This window comes from Oryctolagus cuniculus, chromosome 20, assembly GCF_051225735.1.
Source record: "Oryctolagus cuniculus isolate XC-2025 breed Fujian yellow rabbit chromosome 20, ASM5122573v1, whole genome shotgun sequence".
Classification (NCBI taxonomy): Eukaryota; Metazoa; Chordata; class Mammalia; order Lagomorpha; family Leporidae; genus Oryctolagus; species Oryctolagus cuniculus.
The window spans coordinates 14,824,367-14,852,099 of record NC_142886.1 but is presented as its reverse complement, the minus strand read 5'-3'; the positions used below and the strand labels follow the sequence as shown (position 1 = coordinate 14,852,099).

At 41.8% G+C, this 27,733-nt stretch overlaps 1 protein-coding gene and 1 long non-coding RNA gene across 2 annotated transcripts in view; one reads left to right on the top strand and one right to left on the bottom strand.

Moving 5' to 3' along the window:
• Positions 1-27,733, top strand: part of LRRC9 (leucine rich repeat containing 9) — a 112,558-nt gene that overhangs the window by 66,881 nt on the left and 17,944 nt on the right. Inside the window, exons 20-28 of the mRNA XM_002719518.6 lie at positions 3,253-3,387; positions 4,869-5,046; positions 7,767-7,987; positions 9,191-9,313; positions 12,639-12,769; positions 16,110-16,218; positions 18,525-18,664; positions 20,401-20,537; positions 27,131-27,348. Coding sequence (XP_002719564.4) covers positions 3,253-3,387; positions 4,869-5,046; positions 7,767-7,987; positions 9,191-9,313; positions 12,639-12,769; positions 16,110-16,218; positions 18,525-18,664; positions 20,401-20,537; positions 27,131-27,348 — 1,392 coding nt within the window. The remainder of the gene's footprint in view (positions 1-3,252; positions 3,388-4,868; positions 5,047-7,766; positions 7,988-9,190; positions 9,314-12,638; positions 12,770-16,109; positions 16,219-18,524; positions 18,665-20,400; positions 20,538-27,130; positions 27,349-27,733) is intronic.
• Positions 12,764-14,845, bottom strand: LOC149120070 (uncharacterized). Its single transcript, XR_016226782.1, has 2 exons — positions 14,610-14,845; positions 12,764-13,233 (listed from the first exon to the last, which is right to left on the bottom strand). It is a non-coding gene; the product is annotated as an uncharacterized LOC149120070 (long non-coding RNA).

The following is a 27,733-nucleotide window of genomic DNA, read 5'->3' as shown; positions in this document are numbered from 1 at the left end:
ACACAAAAATTGTTAAAAGAGACATAGAAGGACACTATGTTATGATTAAGGGATTAATTCAACAGGAAGATGTAACTATTATAAATGTATATATACCTAATTACAAAGCACCTGGCTATTTAAAAGAGATGTTAAGTGATCTGAAAGGAGACATAGACTCAAATACAATAGTAATGGGGGATTTTAATATCCCACTTTCAGCAATGGAAAATCAGCCAGACAGAAAATCAGCAAGGAAACAGCAGATTTAATCGACACTATAGACCAAATGAATCTAGCAGTTATCTACAGAGCTTTTCATCTTATAGTTGCAGAATACAGATTTTTCTCAGCAATGCATGGAACTTTCTCTAGGATTGACCACATGCTAGGCCATAAAGCAAGTCTCAGCAAATTGAAAAAAAAAATCAAAATCATACCATGCATCTTCTCAGATCACAATGGAATGAAGCTGGAAATCAAACACATGGAGACTGAACAACATGCTCCTGAATGAACAGTGGGTCATAGAGGAAATCAAAAGAGAAATCAAAAAGTTTCTGGAAACAAATGTAGATGACAATACAACATATCAAAACTTATGGGATACAGCAAAAGCAGTGCTAAGAGGAAAATCTATTGCAATTGGTGCCTACATCAAGAAATTGGAAAGGCACCAAATAAATGAGTCATCAATGCATCTCAAGGATCTAGAAAAACAACAGCAAACCAAACCCAAAACTAATAGAAATAATTAAAATTAGAGGAGAAATCAACAAAATTGAACAAAAAAAAAAAAAGATCAGCAAAACAAAGAGCTGGTTTTTTGAAAAAATAACCAAAATTGACACACCATTGGCCCAACTAACTAAAAAAGGGAGAGAGAAGACCCAAATCAATAAAATTAGAGATGAAAAAGGAAATAAAAAGAATCATCAGAAATTACTACAGAGAGCTGTATGGCTTGAGAAAACAGTGGGAGATGGCCCAAGTCCTTGGGCCCCTGCACCAGCCTGGGAGACCTGGAAGAAGTTCCTGGCTCCTGGCTTCTGATCAGCACAGCTCTGGCCATTGTGGCTAATTGGGGAGTGACCCAGTTGATGGAAGACCTCTCTCTCTCTCTCTCTCTCTCTCTCTCTGTCTCTCCTTCTTTCTTTGTGTTACTCAAGTAAATAAATAAATCTTAAAAAAAAAAAAAAACACAATGCGGTTTCACCTCGCCTCAGTTAGAATGGCTTTCATACAGAAATCAACAAACAACAAATGTTGGCAAGGATGTGGGGGAAAAGGTACCCTAATCTACTCTTGGTGAGAATGTAAACTGGTAAAGCCACTATAGAAGACTGTATGGAGAAACCTCAGAAAGCAGAATATAGACCTACCATATGACCCAGCCATCCCACTCCTGGGAATTTACCCAAGGGAAATGAAATCAGTAAGTAAAAAGTTATCTGCACCCCATGTTTATTTCAGCTTAAATCACATAGCTAAGGCATGAATTCATCCTAAATGCCATCAAAGACTGGATGAAGAAATTACGGGATATGTACACTATGGAATACTACACAGCAGTAAAAAAAAATGAAATCTGGTCATTTGCAACAAAATGGATGAATCTGGAAAACATCATACTTAGTGAAATAAGCCAGTCCCAAAGGGACAAATACCATATGTTCTCCCTGATCTTTGAGAACTAACAGAGCACCTAAAGCAAAATTTGTAGAATTGAAATTGATACTTCAATTAGGGATGACTTGAGTGGCCCTTGTCTTGACTGTCGAGGAACAGTTTTTTTTTTTCTTCTTCATAATATTTGTTGAACTCTTTACTTAACATAGAGTTTCATATGTGTATAAAGTCAATTGAGGATGGATCTCATTAAAAAATAAGAGGAAGAAAAAGAGAGGGAGGAGGAAATTTGTAACTCTAAAGCTGTACAGTTCTGCATACATTTCTAGAGTTGCTTCTAAGGGTGCAATTTAAAAACTTGCCAAATCCCATTAAGCTGGCTGGTAAAAATGCCATCTTAAGTGTTTAAGTGATCATGTTAAATGCTAAACTTAACATACAGATAGGATTCTTAACCTAATCATATAAATAGGATCAAGTGTCTGGTAATAATAATAATAGATAGAATTAAAAAGGAGAGAATGTTCCAACATGGGAAGCAGCCCACACAGCAGACTCATAGAATGACAATCACTTTAAGTAGCACTCTGACCTCAGAATAAGCTCTTAAGGCTTCCTGGTCTGGCTGAAAAGCCCATGAGGGCATTTCAGGCATGGAAAGCCAAGACACACTGGCAAAAAAATGTTCTACATGAAGGATCTCTGTGAGTTGAGACCCCAGCAGAAAGAATTGGCCATCAAAGAAGGATGACTTTTCCCTGAGGGGAGGAGAAAACTTCTACTTTGCTTTTGACCTTGTGTAAATACTGATGGAGTTTGTGGACTCAAAAGGTTTCCATAGCCTAGTCAGCTTATGTCAAGAGCCTCAGGTGGTCACTGATGTAATACATAAGAGTGTTAATTGTTAAATTAACAACAGGAGTCACTGTGCACTAATTTCCCATGCAGGACCTCTGTCCTCAATGAGTTGTATTATGGGAGTTAACTGTAAAACTTGTTCTCAAACAGTTTTGTGTGTGTGCAAATTGTTGAAATCTTTACTTAGTATAGAGTTGTTCTTCTGAGTACACAGTTCATTGAAAATGAATCTTAATGGAGAATGGGACTGGGAAGGGTAGAGGGGGAAGGAGGAGGGGTGGGAGTGTAGGTGGGAGGGCAGGTATGGTGGGAAGAATCACTATATTCTTAAAGTTGTACTTAAGAAATTTGTATCCCTTAAATAAAAGGTTTCTTTGGGAAAAGAAAAGCAAATGAATGTTAGACAAATATTTGAGATGGTGATCACTTCCAAAGGGAAGGAGAAGGAAAGTCTTAGGATGAGGCACACAGGGAGCTTGGAGGGTATTAGTAATATGCTGGCTCTTATGTTGGTTTCATGGGTGGATTTTGTGGGTGTTTGTATTGTAGTAATCCATTCACAGTCTTACAAGCATTTTCTTGTAATGGGTCAATATTTGCTAAAACCATAAAATGAATAACTAAAAGTATCTCCTGATATTATAAGTAGCTCAAGATAATTGAAATGTCATATTTTAAAATCCTTTATTGAGCCACTCATCTCCCTTAGAAAACAATTCCTTCTAACTGTATAGAAATAAATCTATGTAACTCCATTGACTCATCATGTGTTTTTTATTTTATTAGTTGTCTGTTTTACGACATTGTAGTACTAAAGAGGAAAGACCACGAGTACTTACCATATGGCCTTCTGCAAAGATTCTGACACAGATTTCAAAGGTGGGACCACATGTACATCTGAGTGGAAACTGGTACTTGAAGGTAAAGGCTAATTTCTAAACCTAATATAAAAATGTAATTGAAATTTATTTTTCTAATCAGACTTTGCATATGTGTCATAAAGGGTAAGGGACAGAAAACCGGAAGAGGTGAGTTAAAATAAAATGAGGAAACATAAAGACCTACCCTCTTAGCAAGTATCGAGTGTACAATGTCATGTTGGAAGCGTTAGTCATAGTGTTGCACGTTAGATATCTGGAACTTATCTGCAGGACTGAAACTTCACACCCCTTGACCAACATCTCCCCATTTCTCCTCTGCCCCCAGCCCCTGGAAACACCATTGTACTCTCTGCTTCTGTAAGTCTGACTGTTTTAAATTCCACATATAATTAAGATCATGCAGTATTTAATTCATGTTATATATATGTGTGTATATATATATACACATCTGTATCTCAAATCAAATTGTATACCTTAAATATATATAATTTTAAATTGTCAATTATACCTCATTAAATTTGGAAATATTATTTTAATTATTAAAAATAATGATATTATAATGTATTTAATATATAACATGTATATAACACACAGGATAATGTTATTATTAGAAAAATTGTAATAAATCTACCACATTCTAAACACTTTAAAAAAAATAGCAAGGCCAAGTTGTGGGTAGGCATGTCCTGGGGGCCAGGCCTCAGTTGTCACCACAGACTTGGAGATCTAGGATAAGGTCATCCTGCAAACTAAAGGGGGGATTCCGACACTGTGTCACCAATGCAAGCAGGGATTACAGTTCAGAACCAGAGATCATGCCAAAATGGGGGAGGGAAGGGATGAGGAAACCTGGCAAGGGATAGGTTCATGAGACAGAAGTCAGCCAAGGATAAAGGAGCGGGTGTCCAGCAGCTTCTTACTGCCAAAGGTGCCAAAGGTAGAAACTGCGCTAGGAGGAGCCCTTGAAAATGGACAATGTTAGTGGCATGATGTTTGCTGTGGGATGTATACTGATATTGAGCTGTGATGAAGGTCCAATGCCAGCCTTGGATGAATCCACAGGGAGTTCCAGAATTAGAATGGCCCTCTAAACTTGTTCCAAGTTGAGCTGAGATGGCCAGGCCTTTATAGCTGCCCATCACTGGCTGTGGGCCAACCTGGGAAACCGTGTGACCTTGGGTAAGGCAGCTGTCTGCAGCAGAGTCTGACCCTAAAGGATGACAGCTGTGGGCTCTCTGCCAGCCATGGTCCCAGCAGCTGGGACAAGTGCATCACTGCAGTGGAATCTGGTTGGCACATCACGGTGCCCATAATACCATAAGAGTCCCTTGTGGAGGTCCAGTCCAGTCAGGTTTTACTTTTTTATAAACTAAGAGCTTCATGATGCTTTAATTCCTGAAGGAATTCTTTGACATCTATTTACAGCATTTGCGTTATCTTCCTAGACTTTTTTTTTTATCTTATAACATTGAATTTATTTACAGGATTCAGAAGTAACATATAATGTGAATTATTCTTTAGATAACTGCCTTAAATTTAGATGGACAGCATCTCTTTGAAATCACAAATTTAGAAAAATTAGAGAACTTGAAGTGGGCATCATTCAGCGACAATCATCTCACTAAAATGGAGGGATTGGAATCCTGCATTAACTTGGAAGAGCTCATATTAGATGGGAACTGCATCTCAAAGATAGAGGGTAAGATATCTGAGAACTCTTACCTCTCAAAATATGAATGTCTACACGAGAAAAGCAAAGGGTGCATTGAGGACGGAACTACGTTTTTGTTTTTACAATTCATTGGAGGGAGGGAAGAGGGGTGGGGTAGAGCACTCACATCTGTTGGTTCACTCCTCAGATGCCTACAGTAGCCTCTTTGCCAGGACCAAAACTGGGAGATGGGAACTCAGTCTGGGTCTCCCACATGAGTGGCTGGAACACAGTTATTGGGCCATCCCCACTGCCTCCCAGGGTCTGCATGGGCAGGAGGCTAGATTCAGGAGCCAGAGCTGGGAATTGAACCCATCCGATGTAGGATGCTGGCCTCTTAACCAGTAAGCCAGATGTCTACCCTGAGGACAGGAGAGGACAACGTCCAGAGAGGGTCCAAGAAGGTTTGGAGCAGAGTGTTTTAAAGACCTACAAGTGGACTTTGTGACTACCTATCTAATGAGACCAGCAAGCCTTCTCTCTCCTCCATGCCAGTGCCAACCATGTTACCAAGCCTAGCACATACAAGTAAGGTAGTCATTCACATCTGTAAGGCTGAATACAGGAATGAATGAGATATTCTTTTTTAACGTTTTTTGTTATTATTTTTATTTGAGAAAGCAGAGAGGGAGAGAGCTCCCATTCACTCATTCACTCCTCAAGTGACCACAACAACCAGGGGTGGGCCAGGGCCAGAGCTAGGAGCCGGGAGTTGGGAACTCAATCCAGGCCTTCCATGTGGGCAGTAGGAACCCAGTTACTTGAGTCGTCCCCACTGCCTCCTATGGTCTGCACTGGCAGGAAGCTGGAGTCAGGGGCTAGGACTGGGAATTGAACCCAAGGGCTCTATTATGGGACAAGGACATCTTAACTGCTGGGCTAAAGGCCTTCTCTGGAGGTAAGCCTCAGAAGAAGGTAAGACAGCCCAATCCATTTGCCAAATGCAGAATTGGGATTATATTTGGAAATACAAAGACTTTCACAAATCATGTTCCCTGGAGGTTGAAAATCAAATATACTATATACTGGTGTGCTATAACAAGTGTGGATCCACATAAAGCTCAATTAAGCAACATTAGTACTGTCTGATGATTAATAGGAGACCAATATAATATTTTATTTATTATTTTTATTTTTTATTTATTTATTTATTTATTTATTTATTTTTGACAGGCAGAGTTAGACTGTGAGAGAGAGAGACAGAGAGAAAGGTTTTCCTTCCGTTGGTTCACCCCACAAATGGCCGCCATGGCCGGTGCACTGCGCCGATCCAAAGCCAGGAGCAAGGTGCTTCCTCCTGCTCTCCCATGCATGTGCAGGGCCCAAGCACTTGAGCCATCCTCCACTACCTTCCCGGGCCACAGCAGAGAGCTGGCCTGGAAGAGGGGCAACCGGGACAGAACCGGCGCTCCAACCGGGACTAGAACCCAGAGTACCGGCGCCGCAGGCAGAGGATTTAGCCAAGTGAGCCGCGGCACCAACCATTTATTATTTTTAAATATCTATATTAAAACATATCATTCTGGGCTGGAGAGAATAAAAGGGACTTTTTCCCCTCCCCTTTCCAAACTTCCTGTAGCCTTCATTTAGGTTTATGCTTAGCTGTGGCTAAAAATAAGGAGCTCAGAGGGCATGTCTGGAACATGTGAAGTGAAGTAGTTTCTGACTCACTATCAGCTTTATTTTATTCTTACCCTTAGTGCTCTGCACCTGGGAAGAAGCCTTCCGTGACTTGCCAGCAACTTCCTCTATTCTCCATCTCTGTCTACTCAAAGGGATACATAACTCCTAGGAATTAAAAAGCAGTATCCACAAGTGTGCACCATTAAAAAAAAAAAATCTATTTATGGGGCCGGCACTGTGGTGTAGTGGGTAAAGCCACTGCCTGCAGTGCCGGCATCCCATATGGGCACTGGTTCAAGTCCCGGCTGTTCCACTTCTGATCCAGCTCTCTGCTATGGCCTGGGAAAGCAGTAGAAGATGGCCCAAGTCCTTGGGCCCCTGCACCTGCATGGGAGACCTGGAGGAAGCTCCTGGCTCCTGGCTTCAGATCGGCACAGCTCTGGCTGTTGTGGTCAATTGGGTAGTGACCTAGCGGAGGGAAGACCTCTCTTTCTCTGCCTCTCCTTCTCTCTGTGTGTAACTCTGCCTTTCAAATAATTAATAAATCTTTAAAAATATTTTTATTATTTATTTTTCTTTTTATTATTTATTTGAAAGGCAGAGTTACAGAGAGAGAGGGATGGACAGAGGTCGTCCATCCACTAGTTCATTCCCCTAAAGGCAACAAAGGCCAGAGCTGGACCAGATAGAAGCCAGGAGTCTGACACTCCATCCAGATCTCCCATACGGGTGGCAGGGGCCCAAGCACTCGAGCCATCCTCTGCCGTCTTCCCAGGCACGTTAGCAGGGAGCTGGATTGGAAGGGGAGCATCCAGGACTTGAACATCCCCTCGTGTGGGATGCAGGCATCAGAGGAGGCAGCTTATCCCACTGGATGCAGTTCAGGCCCCAGTGTGCACCCTGCGGTTGACAGGGGGATGTGTATGTGCTCCTAAAACAGAAGAAAACACTGATGGCGAATATTGTAGAACCTTAAAGACATTTGATCTTGGAAAAAGAGTAGTAATAAAATGATCCGCAAATTGTTTTTGAGCTAACTTTCCAGTGCTGTTTGAACCTTTTCTTGAATTTGCTTGTCTTTCTAGGCATTTCCAAGCTGACTAAATTAACCCGTCTCAGCATAAACAATAATCTCCTGACTGGTTTGGAAAAGCATGCTTTCGATAACATGCTCCATCTTCACTCTCTCTCTCTTGAGAACAACAGAATCACATCGCTGAGTGGCTTACAAAAAATTTTTACTCTGATTGAATTGTATATCAGCAATAACTACATTGCTCTCAATCAGGAAATCTACAATCTAAAGGTGACCTTCTAGGGTAGCAACTTCTCGATCTTATAAAATTGTCGTTGTTTATACTGTGAAAGTAACACATGTTCAGCGTGCAAAATTTGGAAAATGTAGAAAAATATAAAGAAGAATAAGAATGAGGCTATTAAAATGTATTTGTATTTAATTTACGTGTACTTACAGCCCTATGTATGCGTTACCATAATGTTCTCGATTTGACAACCTCCTGGGCTAACACTTTTAAAATACTCAGCCTAAACCCCTTCCCTTGGCTGTGGGGCAGGGTTCTTTAATAGTCTCCTCTTCTCAATATGATTCTTGATTATCTCTCAGTGTTCCTAACCAGTGCCTCCCCCGCTCTCGGGTCACCTCAGCTTAACTTTGCTTTCTTTAATTCTCTAAAGAGACCTCTGGTCCAAGGCCACTGTGTAACAAGATTTTACTAAAGGTCTGGACAAAATGGAGGGTTTCTGGAGCACAGAACAGGAACGCACTTCAGATGTCATGTGTGACTTCGTTGTTTCTGTAGTGCAGTGGCCACTTCCTAGCACCATCTTAGCCTCTCCTTGGGTGGATCCAATAGAGCTAGGACTTTTCTCTAGCCCCCTCCCATGTGTGTGTGTGTGTGTGTTTCCTTTCTTCACACTCAATCTTCTCCCCATCTTATCCCCAAACAGGATTACTGCCTCTAAAGCCACAGAGGCAACCTAACCAGTGGCAACGTCAGTATTAAACAAGAGAAGTTTTACTCTCTCCTCCTGCCCACGCCTGCTCAGAGCCCCTCCCTCAAGACCGGCACATCGCCATGTTCGCTTTAATAACAGCGCACATTTTCTCTTAAGTTGAACTCCGCTCTCTCCCCTAGAAGGCAGAAGCGCGTCAGTTTCGTCCCTTTTCAAATGGCAGTGTCTCTTCATTCCTCTTGTATCTGGATACACACATCCGTACGCACCATTTAATAAGCCAGTAGCCCATAAACAAACGTAGTGTCTGACGCATGTCAGAGTTCCCAGTGAGACATTACCACTGATACTGGTCATACACACACAGTCCACGGAAATATTGCACAAAATTATACTGCAGTAGTCTGAAAGGCTCACTTGCACTTAGAGTGCTCTTCACAGCACTCTTAAATTCAAGGGTGCTGACCTCTTGCAGGAAAAGAAATTTTTCTGGAATGTGATATGTATAAATAAAAGTATGAATTTTATTACCTAGGGTTTATACAACTTGGTCATTCTAGACATATATGGAAACATTATTGTTTGGAATCAAGAAAACTACCGGTTGTTTGTAGTATTTCACCTTCCGGAACTGAAAGCCTTGGATGGAATCTCCATTGTGAGTATTTTTTATGCCCCATAGCATTCGGTCCTAGTTACATGGTCTCATATCCATAGCCATTATTCACTTGGAGTATTGCTGTATCACTTGCATGATACCCAAGCTTGCTATTCTTCATGCTCGTTTTAGATGTAGGATTTGCGAGTTTCTTGTCTGGCCAGTGCCTACTTGTCTAAGTTGAGGGAAGCAGCTGATTACATTCATACCCACTAGGTCAGTGCCTGCAAGTGAAGTGCACCATGTTATGGGAGAGTTCCTGCTATCCTCTTGAGCCGCCAAACAGCTGACCATTTCCTAGAAAAATACACCTGTTAATATGTAAGAAAAGTGCCTTTGAGCCAACGTGTGTAGTTATATGAATTACTAGGAAACTATGAAAAAAAAAAAATAAGCACAGAGCCTGAGGCTGAGTTAAAAAAAAATTGGAGCCTTGGATTCTGTAACTAGCAAGTCCTGGTCACCGCGTAAGGGAGACATGTGTGACAACGTGTGAGGGAGAAAAGAGCTCCTGTGTGGTCGCCTGGATCCACTGAGACGACAGACCTCACCACGTTCCCTGAGGGCCTCTGAGACCCTTAGAAGACTAAGCCCAGCCCTCTTTTGTCGGGCGTCTTTTCTCTTTCTCCTTGGTAGGGAGAATCGCAAATATTCTTGCTCCAACAGATACGACACATAGTCTGGAACTTTAGATACTGGGGTTTGTCTGTTTCTAGCTTTCAGTGAGGGACATTTTAAAAACAGTCTTATGAAACTAATATTTGGGTTGTGGCACAGTGGGTTACACTGCCATTTGGGATGCCCGCATCCCCTATTGCAGTGCCAGTTCAACTCCCAGGAACTCCGATTCAGATCCAGCCCCCTGCTAATGGGCCTGGGAAGCAGTGGATGGTGGTCCAAGTACTTGAGTTCTTGCCAGGCATGTGGGTGACCTGGATGGAGTTCCCAGCACCTGGCTTCCGCTTGGCAGAGCCCTGGCTGTTATGGCCATTTGGGGATTGACCCAGTAGATAGAAGACTCTCTCTCTCTCTCTTTGTGTCACTCTGCTGTTCAAACAAATAAATACAAATTTTATAAAGAGAAAAGCCTAGTACTGTGTTTGCTCTAAAAATACTGTTGAGAATCTTATCTTTGTGCGTCCTCATTTGAAGGGCCACATGAGAAAGTACTTTTTGTTTTTAATTTATTTTTAAAGGCAGAATTACAGATAGAGAGAGAGGTCTTTCACCTGTTGCTTCACTCCCCAAATAGCCATAACTCTGGAACTGAGCTGATCGGAAGCCAGGAGCCAGGAGCTTCTTCCAGGTCTCCCATGGGGGTGCAGGAGCCCAAGCACTTGGGCCATCCTCTGCTGCTCTCCCAGTTGCATTAGCAGGGCGCTGGATTGGAAGTGGAGCAGCCGGGACTCGAACCGGTGTCCATATGGGATGCCAGTGCTGCTGGCGGCAGCTTAACCTGCTACACCACAGCACCTGGCTCAAGAAAGTACTCTCAGAGGTAAGTGTAGGGGTGAGTGTTTGACCTGCTAGTAAGACACCTGTTAAGATTCTTGCATCGTTTATTGGAGTACCTGGATTTGATGCCCACCTTCAGCTCTCAACTCCAGCTTCCTGCCAGTGTAGACCCTAGGAGGCAATGGTGATGGCTCAAGTACTTGGGTCCCTGTCATATACTTGAGAGACCTGGATTGAGTTCTCAGCTCCTAGCTTCATCCTGGCCCAAAGCCAGCTGCTGAGGGCATTTGGAGAATGAGCAGGTAGATGGGAGCATGCATTCTCTCTCTCTCACTCTCTCTCTTTTTATCTGTCTTCCCCCACCCACCATCAACAATTTTTTTAAAGTTAGAGATAAGTATACAAAATAACTTTTTCCCCAAGGAAAAATTATATTCTGCTCCCTAAAAATGAATATTATTGAACTATTTTCTGTTTCAGTTTGACTACCTAAAACCTCAGGCCAAATGTATGGCTCAATAGTAGATACTGTGTAGGATTTTATGATGTCTGCCCTTACTCTAGTTTTCATCTGCTCTAACTTACATTGTTACTGGTCTTGATTTTCATTATTTATGATTTGCATTTTACTGTTTGATTATATTGTTTCCTGTAAGCTTCCACAAACTCTTCCTGAAATGAGATAGAATATAAATATTTGGGTTAATCACAGAGCATGAAGAGTAAAGTGAAGAATTTAGAGCCGATGAGAAGTCATGGAAATGTGCTGGAGCTTTGAGCAGGGGGTGTTATACTCAGAACTGTGTATAAGAAATGTAACAGCGGTGTTTGCAGTGGCAGAGGGAAGACTAGGAGGAAGCTGTTCGCATCGTCTAGGTGTGAGGTGACGGGGGCCTGAACCAGGGGGAAGTAGCTTTAGAAACAGCCACCTGAAAGGTAGGAGCAGTGCTGGGGAGAATTAACAGAATTTTGCCAACTTATAGGCTTTGAAGCACATGGGAAAGGCAGAGTAAAAGATCTCTTGAAGGTTTGAGTCTGTCAGTAAAAGATATCATGGCAGAAATTGAAAATAGGAAAAAAAAAAGTGGTTTGGGGGAATAAGATGATTAGTGTTAGACACACTGACTCTTGGTCAATAGTAGCTCCTCTGATTGGAGATGCCAAGCCCGCAGTGGGACTCACAGGGTGGGTGGAACCACGATTTAGTCTGGAGTGTAGCTGGAGCAGACCTGTTACTGTCTGAAAGTCTTATCTCTCTGGGGCTCCCTGTTTGTGATCATTTGACTAGGGAAAGCAGGATTTTTTTTTTTTTTGGACTTTTTGTTTTCTCTGTTGACATTTCTGGGTTCCTGACTTTTCCAGAAACCAATCAGGAATATGTGAGGCAAAAAGTAAAAAGAAAATCCAGGTGTCCTTTTAAATACTGAAGGTCCCTTGAAGGTCTGTTCTCCATAGCAGCTTTCAGAGTTCCTATGTAAAATAAGTAAAAAAGCTTTATTTCTTTCAAAGGCAGAGTGACAGAGACAGACAGAGAGAGAAAGAGACCTGTCATCTGCTGGTTCATGCCCCAGATGGCCATAGCAGACAGGGCTGGGCCAGGCTGAAACCAGGTCGAGAACTCCATCCAGATCTCCCTTGCGAGTGGCAAGAACTTGAGCACTTGAGCCATCCTCTGTTGCTTCTCAAGAGCGTTAGCAGGCAGCTGGACGGGAAATAGAACAGCCAGAACTGTGGATTTTTAGTATCCATTTTGTGCAGGAGGTTCAGCTGTACTTAGTAGGTGGAATAGAGAGAAATTGCCTGGGGCCAGACAGTGACTGGCTCTGTCATCTGCAAGAGAGGACATCACCGTCTAACTGTCTTCACATAGGATCAGCTAGAGACCGAGTGTGCAAAGGATTTGTTTGGTGGCAGACTCACTTCTGACATGATTGCAGAACGACAAGGACATTCAAACTTCATCCAGATGCAAGAATTAAATTGGACTTCATCATCTATCAGGTGCAGTCATTTTATTTTCACTTACTTTTTCTTTTTTTAATTGAGAGATTAAATTGTACATATTTATGTGGTACCATGTAATGTTTTCATACATGTATACATTGAATAATGTTCAAATCAGGGTGGCCATGTCTCCTCACACACAATCATTTTATTTATGCTTTTAATATCATAATTAAAATGTAATTATTATTGTCATTTTCTGAAGTTCATACACTTGAACATTTTTTTAACTTACTTTATTTGTGTGAAAGGCAGAGAAACAGACAGACGGAAGTCTGTCATCCACTGGCTCACCCCCCAAATGCCTACAATGGTCAAGGCTGGGCCAGAGCGGGAGCAGAGAATTCGCTCTGGGGCTCCTCTGTGGGTGGCAGGGACCCAAGCACTTGAGCCATCTTCTGCTGCCTCCCAGGGTGCACATGAGCGGGAAGCTGCCATCGGAGCAGAGCTGGAACTTGAACCTGTAATACAGGAGGTGGACATCCCAAGTGGCGTCAACCACTGTGCCGAACACCCATCCCCAATAGTACCTCTTATCTAAATGAAACCAACAATTTGTAATATCATCTGCTCTACTTTAAGATCTCATGGTAACTTTACCGTTATTTGAAATGCATTAATAATTCTCATTAACAGAGAGTGATTAAAAACATCACCAGGCAGTGAGCCTTAAGCACAGCTGTTTGCTTGGGTTTGCTTCTGGGCTCTGGCTCCTGACTCCACATCCAGCCAGTGCAGACCCTGGGAGGCGGTGGCTCAAGGAGTGGGGCTCCTGCCGCGCATGTGGGAATCCTGGGTTGTGTTCCCCTCTCCTGGCTTTGTCCCTGTCCTGGCTCTGCCCAACTCTGGACTTTGCAGGCATCTGGGGAGTAAACCAATGAATAAAAGCCCTCCCTCCCTGCCTGTCTGCCTGTCTCTCTCTCTCTCTCTGTTTTTCTGCCTCTCAAAAAATAAATAATTGTTGTTAGCAATGTCTTTCTCTGGTTTTGTGCTTCTCTTTTATGTTACAAGCACATTTTTGAACTTAGGACATACTTGGTTTGCTCTTGTATCCTATCAGTGTAATCCCCTCCAATGCCGTGTCCCCTTCACTGCTGCTGTTCCTCTGATACTATTCTCCTCTTGGCACCTCCACCCTCCCGGTGAGCACACCCTGTGGACGGTGGTTAGTTCTCATCTACCTTGTCCCCCCTGAGGCCTGTGAGAATGTGAGCCCCCTTCTTGAACTTACCTCCTTCTCCCCCCCCCGCCCCCTGCACACCCTGCTATTTCAGGTATTGATTTTCCTGTGAGCTTCCCTGGTTTTCTTACTTTCTGAATTTTATTCTCCTCTTTTGTTCCCTTCTCGAACTTTTCTCTTGTAATTCCTTCTCCATTTCTCTCATCTTTTTAAAATTTGGTACTCTTCATGGGTAGACTTACCTTTAGCCATAGTTTTTTTTTTTTTAATATTTATCTATTTATTTGAAAGGCAGACTTTCAGAGAGAGAGAGAGAGGTCTTCCATCTGATGGTTCACTCCCCAAATGGCCACCATGACCAGAGCTGTGCCAATCTGAAGCCAGGAGCCAGGAGCTTCCTCCAGGTCTCCCACATGCGTACAGGGACCCAGCCGTGGTCCATCTTCCACTGCTTTCCCAGGCCATAGCAGAGAGCTGGTTAGGAAGTGGAGCAGCCGAGACTTGAACCGATGCCCATATGGGGTGCTGGCACTGCAGGTGGCGGCTTTACCTGCTACACCATAGCACCAGCCCTCATAGTTTTAACTTATGGCATTAATCCCCAAATTTATCATTGTTAATCTTCACCTAAATTGCTCTCTAGGAGGTGACACCTACCTGTTGTTCCCAAGCCAAAGCAGTCTAAGGAAAATCGGAGTCATTGCTTTCTGTCCTTTGTCCTCCAGTTTCAATTCATCACCAAGTTCTACAGAGTCTGTGTTTTAAGTATGCCTCATAATTCCTCTCTGTTTCCACCGTCACTGCTGTGGCCTAGGTTAGGCAATGAACTATTTTAGAAACGCTCTTGGTGATCTTTGTGCTGTTTGGCTCACATAAGGCTTCCCTAAACACCACCTCCTGCCCGTGCTGCTCTGTAAAGCGCAAGTTTCCCGATGACTTCTGTTCCCAGCGTGTGCGTGGCTGTCCTTGTGTACACTGGAATAGTTTAAAGTCCCTCTGGGTGGCTGGAGCAGTTCTCACCTCATGGAATCGACCTTCTCTGCCCGTGACTCATCATAGCTTAGAAATTCTGAAATACTCTAGTTCCTCGATCTCAATTAGAAGGTGCTGTTTCAAGCCACTGCCTTTGTTTGTGCCTCTTGCACTGCCTGGAGCTCTTTCCTAATTTGCCTGACAAACACTTAGAGATCCTCCAGGTCTCATCTCAAGTTCTTCCTCGTCTGTGCTGTCATCCTCTACCACAGCAACTTCCTCAAAAGCTTGAACTCTTTTTCCTAAAACGCAAGCATACCTGACTGTGGTCACAATTTTCCTTCTTGCTTTACTTTTCCTGAATCCCACTTCTAATTCTTGAGAGCAGAGTTTCTTCCACCTTTTTGTAGCCTTTCCAAACACGTCATCTGCACTTAGGAAATATTAATGGAAATATGTTGAACGAAGGATTTTTATTGGATAAAAATATGTCATGTGACTTCAGGCTCAGGATTTAAGAAATGGTTAGAGAGCAGTGAGCTAGCCATGTGCTCCTCTTTGTCAAGGCTGGGTGAAGGCAGAGCAGCTCTGTTAGCAGGCTCTAGGAATCAAGCATTCTGTGTAATTAGCAAGACATCACATGAATGGGATGTCAATAAATTTTCAGAACACCCCCCACCCTGAAAAGTCTCTTTTCAAAGACTTCACATGCTGTTTCCTTTTCTTTTCCGATTCCTAATCTCTTCCTGACATTTCAGAAATAACAGAGCTCACATTTATCCAGTGAGGTTTACAGTCTGGACTTATGACTTACCATATCATTTCATTCCCAACAATTTCATATATACGAATTTATAAAAAAAAGAGATGTGTTATTTTATAAGTTTCTTCTACAGTGGTGGCACATTTATCTGATAACAGATATATTTTCAAAAGCAATCAAATTCTGTCATTTTCTTAAACATGAGCTCGAGAAAAATATGCATTTGTCCATCATCTGCCCCATACATTTTACACTCAGGCAGTTATTCTTCCCATGTTTGTCATACAAGACCTTTTAAAGGTGCCTTTGGAAGTTGTATGTGAAGAAACTTGACTTTGGTTTATATTTTGTGGCGTATTAGTTATTATTTTGGTTTCTCGGTTATTATTTTCCATAACTCTGTCTGCTTTGTCTGAACTCAGGACTGTGGATCTGATTCCAGTGGACCAGTTTAGAAGTGTGTGCAGCGTGAATCTGCAGAACAATAACCTGACCTCCTTCAGCGGGTTAGTCTACCTGCCCAGCGTGAAGGTGAGCCGCTCCCAACCCTTTCCTCCTTCCCAGGTTCTCAGCTCGAGTTGTAACCTCCTTCACTTTGGCTTAAATATATTTTTTCATATTACTAAAGTAGAGAAATCATTCCTAAAGGGTTTGGTTTTGTTCTGAATGAAGCAGGAAAATGTATTTCCTTCCGGAGATATTTTGGTCTGACCTCGGCTCTCTGCAGGACTTACTCTGAAGCAGGAGCTGGGCTAGAAAGCTGCTTCTGATGGAGCGCAGGCATGGAACGAAGCTGAGGGCTCTGTTTTTTTTTTTTTTTAAGATTTATTTGTTTATTTGAAAGTCAGAGTTACACAAAGAGAAGGAGAGGCAGAGAGAGAGAGAGCAGTCGTCCATCTGCTGGTTCACTCCCCAGATGACTGCAATGGCTGGAGCTGATCTGAAGCCAGGAGCCAGGAGCTTCTTCCAGGTCTCCCATGTGGGTGCAGGGGCCCAAGCACTTGGGCCATCCTCCTCTGCTTTCCCAGGCCATAGCAGAGAGCTGGATGGGAAGAGGAGCAGCCAGGCCTAGAACTGGTGTCCATATGGGATGCTGGCACTGCAGGTGGTGGCTTTACCCGCTGCACCACAGTGACAGCCCTGAGGGCTCTGTTTCTTGAAGCAGCCTCATTCCCTCCTTTCCTACTGCCTGAACTCGGCTGTGCACTAAGGCTTTTTGAATGAAGGGAAACAGCCGTCTCTAAGGAGTTATTAACCATGGCGGGAGTGCAGATTGAGAAAGCTTAGAAGCTCTCTAGGGTCTCCATTATTTTATTTGAAGTATTGTAATGTCCCAGTATGTCAGATGACCCCCCCACACACATTCAATACTAAATCCAGAGGTGAGCATTTGGAATAGTCATCAAGATACCTCTTAGGTTGCTAGCATCCTGCGTTGTAGTGCCAGGGTTCCAGTCCCAGCGTGTGTTTCTGATTCCATCCTAACGTGCACCGTGGCGGCAGCAGGAATGACTTAAGTAGCTGGGTCCTTGCCAGCCGTGTGAGTGCACGGAACTGAGTTCCCAGGCCCGGGCTTTGGCACGGCCTCGCCGCAGTTGTTGCAGGCATTTGGGTAGTCAGCACACAGGAGGGAGACCTCTGTCTGCCTGTTTCTTTTTTTCTCTTTCTGTCTGACTTCCATATAAATAAATAAAAGTTAAAACTAAATACAGGCCGGCGCTGCGGCTCACTAGGCTAATCCTCCGCCTAGCGGCGCCGGCACACCGGGTTCTAGTCCCGGTCGGGGCGCCGGATTCTGTCCCGGTTGCCCCTCTTCCAGGCCAGCTCTCTGCTGTGGCCAGGGAGTGCAGTGGAGGATGGCTCAAGTTCTTGGGCTCTGCACCCCATGGGAGACCAGGAGAAGCACCTGGCTCCTGGCTCCTGCCATCGGATCAGCGCAGTGCACCGGCCGCAGTGCGCTGGCCGTGGTTTCTCTCTCTCTCTCTCTCTCTCTCTCTCTCTCTCACTATCCACTCTGCCTGTCAAAAAAAAAAAAAAAAAACAAAAAACCCTAAATACAAATAATTTGGGGTCGGCACCGTGGCTCAATAGGCTAATCCTCCACCTGCGGCACCTGCACACCGGGTTCTAGTCCCGGTCAGGGCGCTGGATTCTGTCCCGGTTGCTCCTCTTCCAGGCCAGCTTTCTGCTGTGGCCCAGGAGTGCAGTGGAGGATGGCTCAGGTCCTTGGGCCCTGCACCTGCATGGGAGACCAGGAGAAGCACCTGGCTCCTGGCTTCAGATCAGCGCCATTGGAGGGTGAACCAACGGCAAAAGGAAGACCTTTCTCTCTGTCTCTCTGTCTCTCTCTCTCACTGTCCACTCTGCCTGTCAAAAAAGAAAAACAAAACAAAACAAAACAAAAACAAATAATTTGGAATATAAATCTAGTACTAACATGTATATTCCAAGTTTTATCTATGCCTTTTTATTTTAATTATTTATTTATTTACTTGAAAGACAGAGTTACAGAGAGACAGAGAAAGGTCTTCCCTTCTGCTTGATTCCTTCCCCAAGTGGCCAACAGCCGGAGCTGGGCCAGTCTGAAGCCAGGAGCTTCTTCCAGGTCTCCCACATGGGCGCAGGGGCCCAGGCACTTGAGCCATCCTCCGCTGCTTTCCCAGGTGCATTAGCAGGGAGCTGGATTGGAAGTGGAGCATCAGGGACACAAACTGGTGTCCATATGGAATGCCGGTGCCACAGGCGGTGGCTTTACCTGCTAGGCCACAGTGCTGGCCCCTAAGTATGCCATTTTAAATAGTTTCTAGGATGTCCTATTAATAAGATTCTTTCTCTAGGTTTTATGCCTCAACTATAACCATATTGAATCAATCATGCCCAGAGTAAAGCCTCAGACTCACTTAAGCAACAGACAGTTGCTCTACCAGAAAGTGGCCTCGAGTGGCTATGGGCAGCATGGAACTTCAAAAATGAACAGGTACTCTTTTTTTAACTGTAAATAATTTTAGTTGGGAATTTAAAAAGCAGTTAGTCATACTAATGACAGTAGTGACATGTTACAGAGGACATACTTAGCTTATTTCAATGATTATTTAATAGCTATATGCCAGTAATAAACTTCATGAATCAACCCAAAATATTCCTTTGTCATTGTTTTGCCATGTCTTCTATTTCATACCTATTTTGTAAATAAAGAAAAAAGTAAAAAAACAAGAATCCTTATATGTTTATGACCTTGAGTTTCTTTTTGAAAATTGGGATACAATTCACATACCATAAAATTTGCTGTTTGTGTACAATTTAGTGATTTTCACAGACTTGTGCAACCATTACCACTATGTAGTTCCAGAACACGTTCATCAACCCACAGGAACTCTTTATTTGGGCTTCGTCTTTTTATTTAAAAAAAAAGTTAGTTATTTATCTGAAAGACAGAATTACAAAAGCAGAGGATGAGACAGAGAGAGAGAGAAATCTTTCATCCACTGGTTCACTCCCCACATGGCTGCAGTGGCCGGGGCTGGGCCAGGCTGAAGCCAGGAGCGTCATCTGGGTCTCTCATGTGGGTGCAGGGACCCAAGGACTTGGGTCATCTTCAGCTTGGGCTTCTTTTAACATTTGTCTTTATTTCCAAATTATTTGGTCACTTAATGCTGTAGCACCAATAGAAATGATAAAAAAAATCAGAAGACAAAAACAAAAATGAAAAAAAAGAGAAAGAAATGCCTGTGAGTATCAGTATTGTTGCAAATATATTTCTGTCTAACTTTGTTTTGTGTTTGTCAAGCCAATGGTTGAGAATGTTCTACTGTAGCTTTAATGATCTGTGATTATTTTAAAATTTACTGTATAGGGGTGAAATGTTCAGCTTCCAGTTGATTATTGTTTATAGCCCTTTCCTATATTACTGCTTTTTATTGGTTTATCTCTTTATTTACTGGAACATTAAGTTTTTGACTGTAATGTTAATTAAAAATATGTTATCTCAAAAACTAAAAAGGAAGGAAGCAAGGAAAGGAAGAGAGAGAGAGAGAAAAAAGAGAAAGAATGAGAGGGAAGAAAGAAATGCTGTATTCTTAGAACTGTGCCTATGAACCACATTGAATCTGTTCTCTTGGCATACATAGTACATTAACATGAAAGAAATACAGTATCAGAAAAAAAATTAAAAAAATTAAAGAGATAAGAACATACCTTCCACCTCCCCGCACATTTTCTTTAATTTTTATTTATTGATCTGAGAGAGGGAGAGAGAGAGAGAGAGACTGAGCAAGCAAGCACCCACCGACTGGTCACTCCCCACATGTCTACAATGACTGGTACTGAATCAGTCCCAGTCTCCCATAGCAGGAACCCAAATACTTGAGTCATTACTGTTGCCTCAGAGTGCACCTTAGCAGGAAGCTGACATCGAGAGTGGAACCAGTACTTAAACCCAAGCACTCTGATGTGGGGTATATGTGTCTTAACCACCAGGCCAAATGCCTGCCTCCCTACGCTACACGATTTTGATAGAACATAAAGATACATACATATGTATGTATGTGCTGTGTGTGCACGTCCACGTGTGTGTGTGTGTGTGTGTGCATATGTTACATACCCAAGCCAGGACACTTTCATTCCATTTTTTACAGTTAAGAACATTTCTGGGTTTTTTGTGCCTTTATAAAATACAGACTACATACTATGGCCTCAAACTTCCCTGTGTTTCAGAGATACAATAGGCGGCGAACATTTGCCTCCCATGATGCACAGTCTAGAAGTTCTTCATTTGGGTTACAATGGAATTTGTAATTTAATCCAACTACAAGTTAACAGACTAAGAAATTTAAAATACCTCTTTCTACAGGGTAAGTAGAAACACTGTCAATGTCTAAGTCTTTTTTTATTAAAACTGCTTGATTATTATCCAGCTTTGATAAGCAACTATAAGCCTCAACATTTATTCAAACAGGTGTATTGATAAAAAAAAATGTTAAAAATCACAAATGAGTTTTCCTGGATTATTTACATATTTTCAAAAAAATTTTGAAGAAAAATACAACATTGTGAGGTTATATTCAGAATCACATCATAATTTACTTTGAAATCATATTCAACTTAAAAAATGCTAAGTAACGAGTGAGTAATTGATAAGTATTTAGTAAACCTGGAATTGTGATAAGTACTGTGAAAGATATGGAAGTACCATATTGTAATTATAGATCGTTGAGATCTTTAATCTCAAATAGTAGAAATGTACTGAGACAAGGATGAATTAAGTTTTGCTGTGTTGCTAACTTAAGTGCAACAGAAACTTAGAGAAAATAAACATTGAAAGGTTCATTCCTCTGTGTATCTACGAATCTTTGAAGGACTGATGGGATGGAGGTGAGCATTACTGAGAGCTTTGCCAGCGGAGGGAGGAGGGAGAGCCACAGCATGCTTGTGGTGTGTATGGACCCGACCTGATGAGAACCAAGGCTGTGTGGTTCTCTGACAGAGCTGTGGAGCCCGTAAACACGGTCAGCTTGATAGGAAATGTTCATTTTAATACATAAAGTATCCATTTTATTTAGTTTAGCTTTGAGTAGACCTCGTTTCTGTATAGAAACCTTTTGAGATGTTGTGGAATAGCAGTGAGTTGAGTTGAAAATGTAGAGAAGGATGGAGTGGATGTTTTGCCTAAAGGTTAAGACACCTGTGTCCCACATCAGAGTGCCTGGGTTCAGTTCCCAGCTCTGGCTGTGACTCCCGCTTCCTGTCAATGCAGGCCTTAGGAGACAGCAGTGATGGCTCAAGTCATTGAGTTTCTGTCCCCACGTCGCAGACCTAGATTGCGTTCCTGGCTCTCAGCTGAAGTGCTGGGTCCGCCTCAGCCATTGCAGGCATCTGGGGAGTGAACCAGCAAATGAAACACTCTCTCTGTCTCTCTCTCTCAAAGTTTTAAAAATAAAATTTAAAAATGTTTAATGTAGAGAAATGCCAGATTATGGAATGCCAGGGAGAGAAATTTAGACTGCTATGGTTGACAAAAGATAGGAATTATAAATCTTTAGAAAGTATGACAGATCTTTGAAAAAGATACATGGACATACCAAAACAAACAAACAGAAAAAACAAAACAAAACCCATAGCCAAACTGCCTAACCCTGTGAGGTCTGTTTCAAATTTTCTCAACATTTAACTAATTGAATTAGCAAGAGCTTTTTGAATAGTGATAAATGCTATGAATTATGGAGTGTAACATCTCTGAAATCACATTTAGGATAATTGAGTTTCTTAAGTTTGTTTAATGAGCATTTTAAAATGAATGGGAGCTTGAGAGTGTTTTAGGCATGGAAAGCCAAGACACTGTGGCAAAAAATGACCTAAATGAAAGTCTGTGAGTGAGATCCTGGTGGGAAGAAGGGGCCGTCAAAGAAGGAGGTACCTTTCTCTGAAGGGAGGAGAGAACTTCCACTTTGATTATGGCCTTAAATAAATAAGGTCGGAGTTTGTGGACTCAAGAGGCTTCCATAGCCTTGGCAACTCACGACAAGAGCCTCGGGTGATTACTGATGTCATAAATAAGAGTGTCAATTGTTTAAATCTACAACAGGAGTCACTGTGCACTTGCTCCCTATGTAGGACCTCTGTCCTTATGTACTATGAGAATTAATGGTAAAACTAGTAAAGTACTCAAACAGTACTTTATACTTTGTGTGCCTGTGCAGGTGCAAACTGTTAAAATCTTTACTTAGTATAGAGTTAATCTTCTGTATATAAAGATAATTAAAAATGAATCTTAATGAAGAATGGGATGGGAGAAGGAGTAGGAGATGGGATGGTTTGCGGGTGGGAGGGTAGTTATGGGTGGAAGAACTGCCATAATCTAAAAGTTGTACTTTTGAAATTTGTATTTATTAAGTAAAAGTTTTCTATAAAAATAAATACATACATAAATAAATAAAATGAATGGTAGCTAAGAATATGCTATTGTATACCCTTTTCAGTACTTGAAGCTATTCCATATGGCTTTTAATATATTTAAAATATTTAAAATGATATCCTAAATGTAACATTTCATGAAAAAAATGTATTAACACAGTTAAATCATTGTTTTCAATATGGCATTAATAAACTTTTTCATTTATAGGTAAGGCATTAGTAATTTTCAAAGTGTGATTTAGTTCTGTGGGTAACTTAATTGAAGATTGTATTATTGATTTCTATAAGAACTAGAACAAAATAATGTAGATTTACCATATTTCATCAGCTCTGAAACACTCGTTATATTTCAACATGTCTGAAACCTGCTTGTGTATTAATAGATGGAATGTCATAATTTATCTGATGTGGGTTTTTCTTTCCTAGTGAAATGAACATAAAATATTGACACATTTTAACAGTCATTGACATGTTAATTTCAATGATATATGTTAAATTTCAAGGAGAAGAATTCCAGATTGTGTGTTCAGCAATATATTTGCTTGCTAGAGCTGCCATAACAAAGTGCCACAGACTGGGGGGCTTAAGCAACTGAAATCAGTCCCCACATCGTAGATGCTGGAAGGGGTTGCTGGTGGGGTTGGTGACTTCTAAGGACCTCTCTGCAGGTGTATACGGCCTCTGTATCTCCACATGGCCTTCTCTCTGTTGTGTCTGTCCTAACCACACCTTCTTAGAAGGGTACCAGTCATATTGAACTGGGGCTCACCCCAAAGACCTCGTTTAACCTCATTACTTCATTAAATACTTATCACTTCTCAGCCATTGGAGGTTAGGACTTGAGTGAGGGTGGGGGAGACACAATTCAGACTGCAGTAAACAAGAAGGGTGGATACTGGATGGAAGCTGTGTCTGGCACACAAGTCTGCATCGAGCCTGGTATTGCCATTGTTACCTCTTTGAGCAAGTTGGTTTGTCTCTCAGCTTTCTGGTTATTAAAAAGAGAGAACTTTCTCTGTCCTTTTTTCCAACTGTAATAGAAAATATATATAAAAGCATTTGTGAACTCAAGAGTCCTCTTCTCATGTAAGTTATTGTTAATATTTATAAAGCAACTGATTTCTCCAGTAGAAAGGACTCAAGTTATTAAGAGTTTAAAATTTTAAAGATGTAATCAGCAAAATGAGGATCACTTGAATACCAGCACTGTGGTGCCCTTACAGTTAATCTGATAATTGAGATAGCTCCTAGGTGACTGGATATGCTGAACAAACGGATGAGTCACATCCCAGGCTAGCCAGAGCAGGGTGGAGTGAAGTGGTGTCATGCTACTCAGAATAGCAGGCAACTCAAAACTCACGAATTGTTTACTTCTGGGATTTATTTCCTTTAATACTTTTGGATCTTGACTGATGATAACCGAAACCACAGAAATGCAACCCAGATAAGGGAGGACAACTGTATAATAAACTAATTTAAGAAATAATTAGATACATTTATTATATATATACACTATATATATATATATAGAGAGAGAGAGAGAGAGAGAGAATGAGAGAGAGAGAGAGAGGGAGGTGGCAATTCTTAAGGGAATTGGATCACATATTGTCGCATGGAGAAGAACCACAATAGGCCATCCGTGGGCTGGAAACCCTGGATTGCCAGTAGTGTGGCTCAGTCCAAGTTCAAAGTTCTCAGAACCAGGGAAGCCAACAGTGTAACTCTCAGTCTGATGTCAAAAGCCTAATATCCTGGGATGCCCTGGTGTAAGTCCTGGAGTCTCAAGGCTGAACAAACTGGAGTTATGATGTCCAAGAGAGCAGAAAAAGAATCTATCCCAACTCGCCAAGAAGAGGTCAATTCAGGAGCCAGTGCTGTGGCATAGCGGATAAAGCCACCATGTGCTGGCATCTCATGTGAGCACCTGTTCAGGTCCCAGCTGCTTCACTTCCAATCCAGCTCCCTACTAATGCACATGGAAAACCCGTGGAAGATGGCCCAAGTGCTTGGGCCCCTGCACCCATATGGGATACCCAGATGGAGTATGGACTTTGGCCTTGGCCTGGCCCAGCCTGGCCTTTGCAGCCATTTGGGGAATGAACCAGCGGATGGAATCTCTCTCTCTCTCTCTCTCTTGCTCTTGCTCTCGCTCTGTCTCTCACCCTTTCCCTTTGTGTGTGTGTGTGCACTGTGTCTCCCTCTCTCTGTGCCTTTCAAGTAAATAAATCTTTTTTAAAAAGAAATGCAAATCAAAACCACAATGAGGTTTCATCTCACCCTGGTTAGAATGGCTCACATTCAGAAATCTACCAACAACAGATGCTGGAGAGGATGTGGGGAAAAGGGGACACTAACCCACTGTTGGTGGGAATGCAAACTGGTAAAGCCACTATGGAAGTCAGTCTGGAGATTCCTCAGAAACCTGAATATAACCCTACCATACAACCCAGCCATCCCACTCCTTGGAATTTACCCAAAGGAAATTAAATTGGCAAACAAAAAAGCAGTCTGCACATTAATGTTTATTGCAGCTCAATTCACAATAGCTAAAACCTGGAATCAACCCAAATGCCCATCAACAGTAGACTGGATAAAGAAATTATGGGACATGTACTCAATAGAATACTATACAGCAGTCAAAAACAATGAAATCCAGTCATTTGCAACAAAATGGAGGAATCTGGAAAACATCATGCTGAGTGAATTAAGCCAGTCCCAAAGGGACAAATATCATATGTTCTCCCTGATCGGTGACAATTAACCAAGCACCAAAAAGGAAACCTGTTGAAGTGAAATGGACACTATGAGAAACAGTGACTTGATCAGCCCTTGTCCTGACTGTTGATGTACAATTTAATACTTTATCCCTTTTAGTATTTTTTTTGTTCTAGTTAATACTATTGGTTGAACTCTGTAATCAACACACAATTATTCTTAGGTGTTTAAATTTAACTGAAAAGTGATCCCTGTTAAATATAAGAGTGAGAATAAGAGAGGGAGGAGATGTACAATTTGAGACATGCTCAATCGGACTTGCCCCAAATGGTGGAGTGAGAAATGTGCCAGGGGATTCCAATACAATCCCATCAAGGTAGCATGTACCAGTGCCATCTCACTAGTCCAAGTGATCAATTTCAGTTCACGATTGATCATACTGATAGGTCTAAGAGTCAAAGGGATCACACAAATAAGACTAGTGTCTGCTAATACTAACTGATAGAATCAGAAAGGGAGAGAACAATCAATCCATCATGGGAAGTGGGATACACAGCAGACTCATAGAATGGCAGATGTCCTAAATAGCACTCTGACCTCAGAATCAGCCCTTAAGGCATTCGGATCTGGCTGAAGAGCCCATGAGAGTATTTTAGGCATGGAAAGCCAAGACACTCTGGCAAAAAATAAATAAGTAAATAAATAAAAACCTAAACCTAAATGAAAGATCTCTGCGAGTGAGATCCCAGTAGAAAGAACAGGCCATCAAAGAAGGAGGTACCTTTCTCTGAAGGGAGGAAAGAACTTCCACTTTGACTATGACCTTGTCTAACTAAGATTAGAGTCAGCGAACTCAAAAGGCTTCCATAGCCATGGCAACTCATGACTAGAGCCTAGGGAGATTACTAACACCATAAGCAAGAGTGTCAAATTGTTAAGTCAACAACAGGAGTCACTGTGTACTTACTCCTCATGTAGGATCTCTGTCCTTAATGTGTTGTTCAATGTGAATTAATGCTATAACTAGTACTGAAACAGTATTTTACACTTTATTTTCTGTGTGGGTGCAAACTGATGAAATCTTTACTTAATATATACTAAATCGATCTTCTGTATATAAAGATAATTGAAAATGAATCTTGATGTGAATGGAATGGGAGAGGGAGCGGGAGATGGGAGGGGTGCGGGTGGGAAGGAAGTTATGGGGGGGGGAAGCCATTGTAATCCATAAACTGTACTTTGGAAATTTATATTTACTAAATAAAAATTTAAAAAAATAAAGATAAATTCACTTTCTCTATTTATCCTCTGTGCCCCAACCAATTGGACAATGTCTTCCCAGACTGAAGGCAATCTTTATCACCTGCTCAGCTCAGCTCGCCTGCTAATCTTCTCTGGAAACACCCTCACAGACACGCTTTGTAAATAATTATTTATTTCAGTGAAAATGACACCTAAAATTAACCATCATGAATACTATTAGAAAATTCAGATACACTTAGGCAGCATATCTTTTGCAACACTTATACACTTACTTTTGTCAATAGCATTTTAGCACTTAATACCTGGATAGACAGATGGGGTCAGTTTAGTACATTGTGAGCATCATAGCCTGACCTTCCAAAGACAAAGGAGCAACGTTAACAAACATTATCTGGTAATGATGCTACCTTCCTGTCGACTACATTTCAATTTGCCCTTACCAATATTCTTTTTTAAAAAATATCTTACTTTTAAAAAATAATTTGTTGAAAAAATATTTAAGTAAAGGTAGATAAGTTTGTGCTGCCTTGATGTATCCTGACTTACTGTTTTTCAGGAAATGAGATCAGTCAAGTTGAAGGGCTTGACAATTTAGCAGTGCTGCAGGAGTTGGTGGTGGACCACAACCGCATCAGGTCATTCAACGATAGCGCTTTTGCCAAACCAAGTTCTCTACTGGCACTCCATCTGGAGGAAAACAGACTGCGAGAGCTGAACAAATTACAACATTTGGTAAAACTAGAGAAACTCTACCTAGGATATAATAAAATACAGGTACCATTATTTTTTGTTTGTTTGTTTTGAGATTTACAAGCCTATGTTCTGAACATAAAGTTTCCAAACACACTAGTGAAAATTTTACTACTGTGCCAATTTGTCATTTATACATCATGTACATTTCAGGGCATAGAAGTATTCTGTGATGCAAAGATGTCCACCCTGCTTCTAGACTTAGGAGGATACTTCAAAAAGCTTGTGGAAAATGGAGAGAAAGCACTTAATTTGGTTCCAAAAATTTGAAATCCATGTATAAGTTTTCATAATATGCATTTCCTGTGAACTTTCTGAAGACCCCTTGTATAAACGGGGCAAACCCATTGCAGCCACCCACTAGGGAAGGTTACTTCTAAATATTCTAGAACTCTTCTCACCAGTCCTC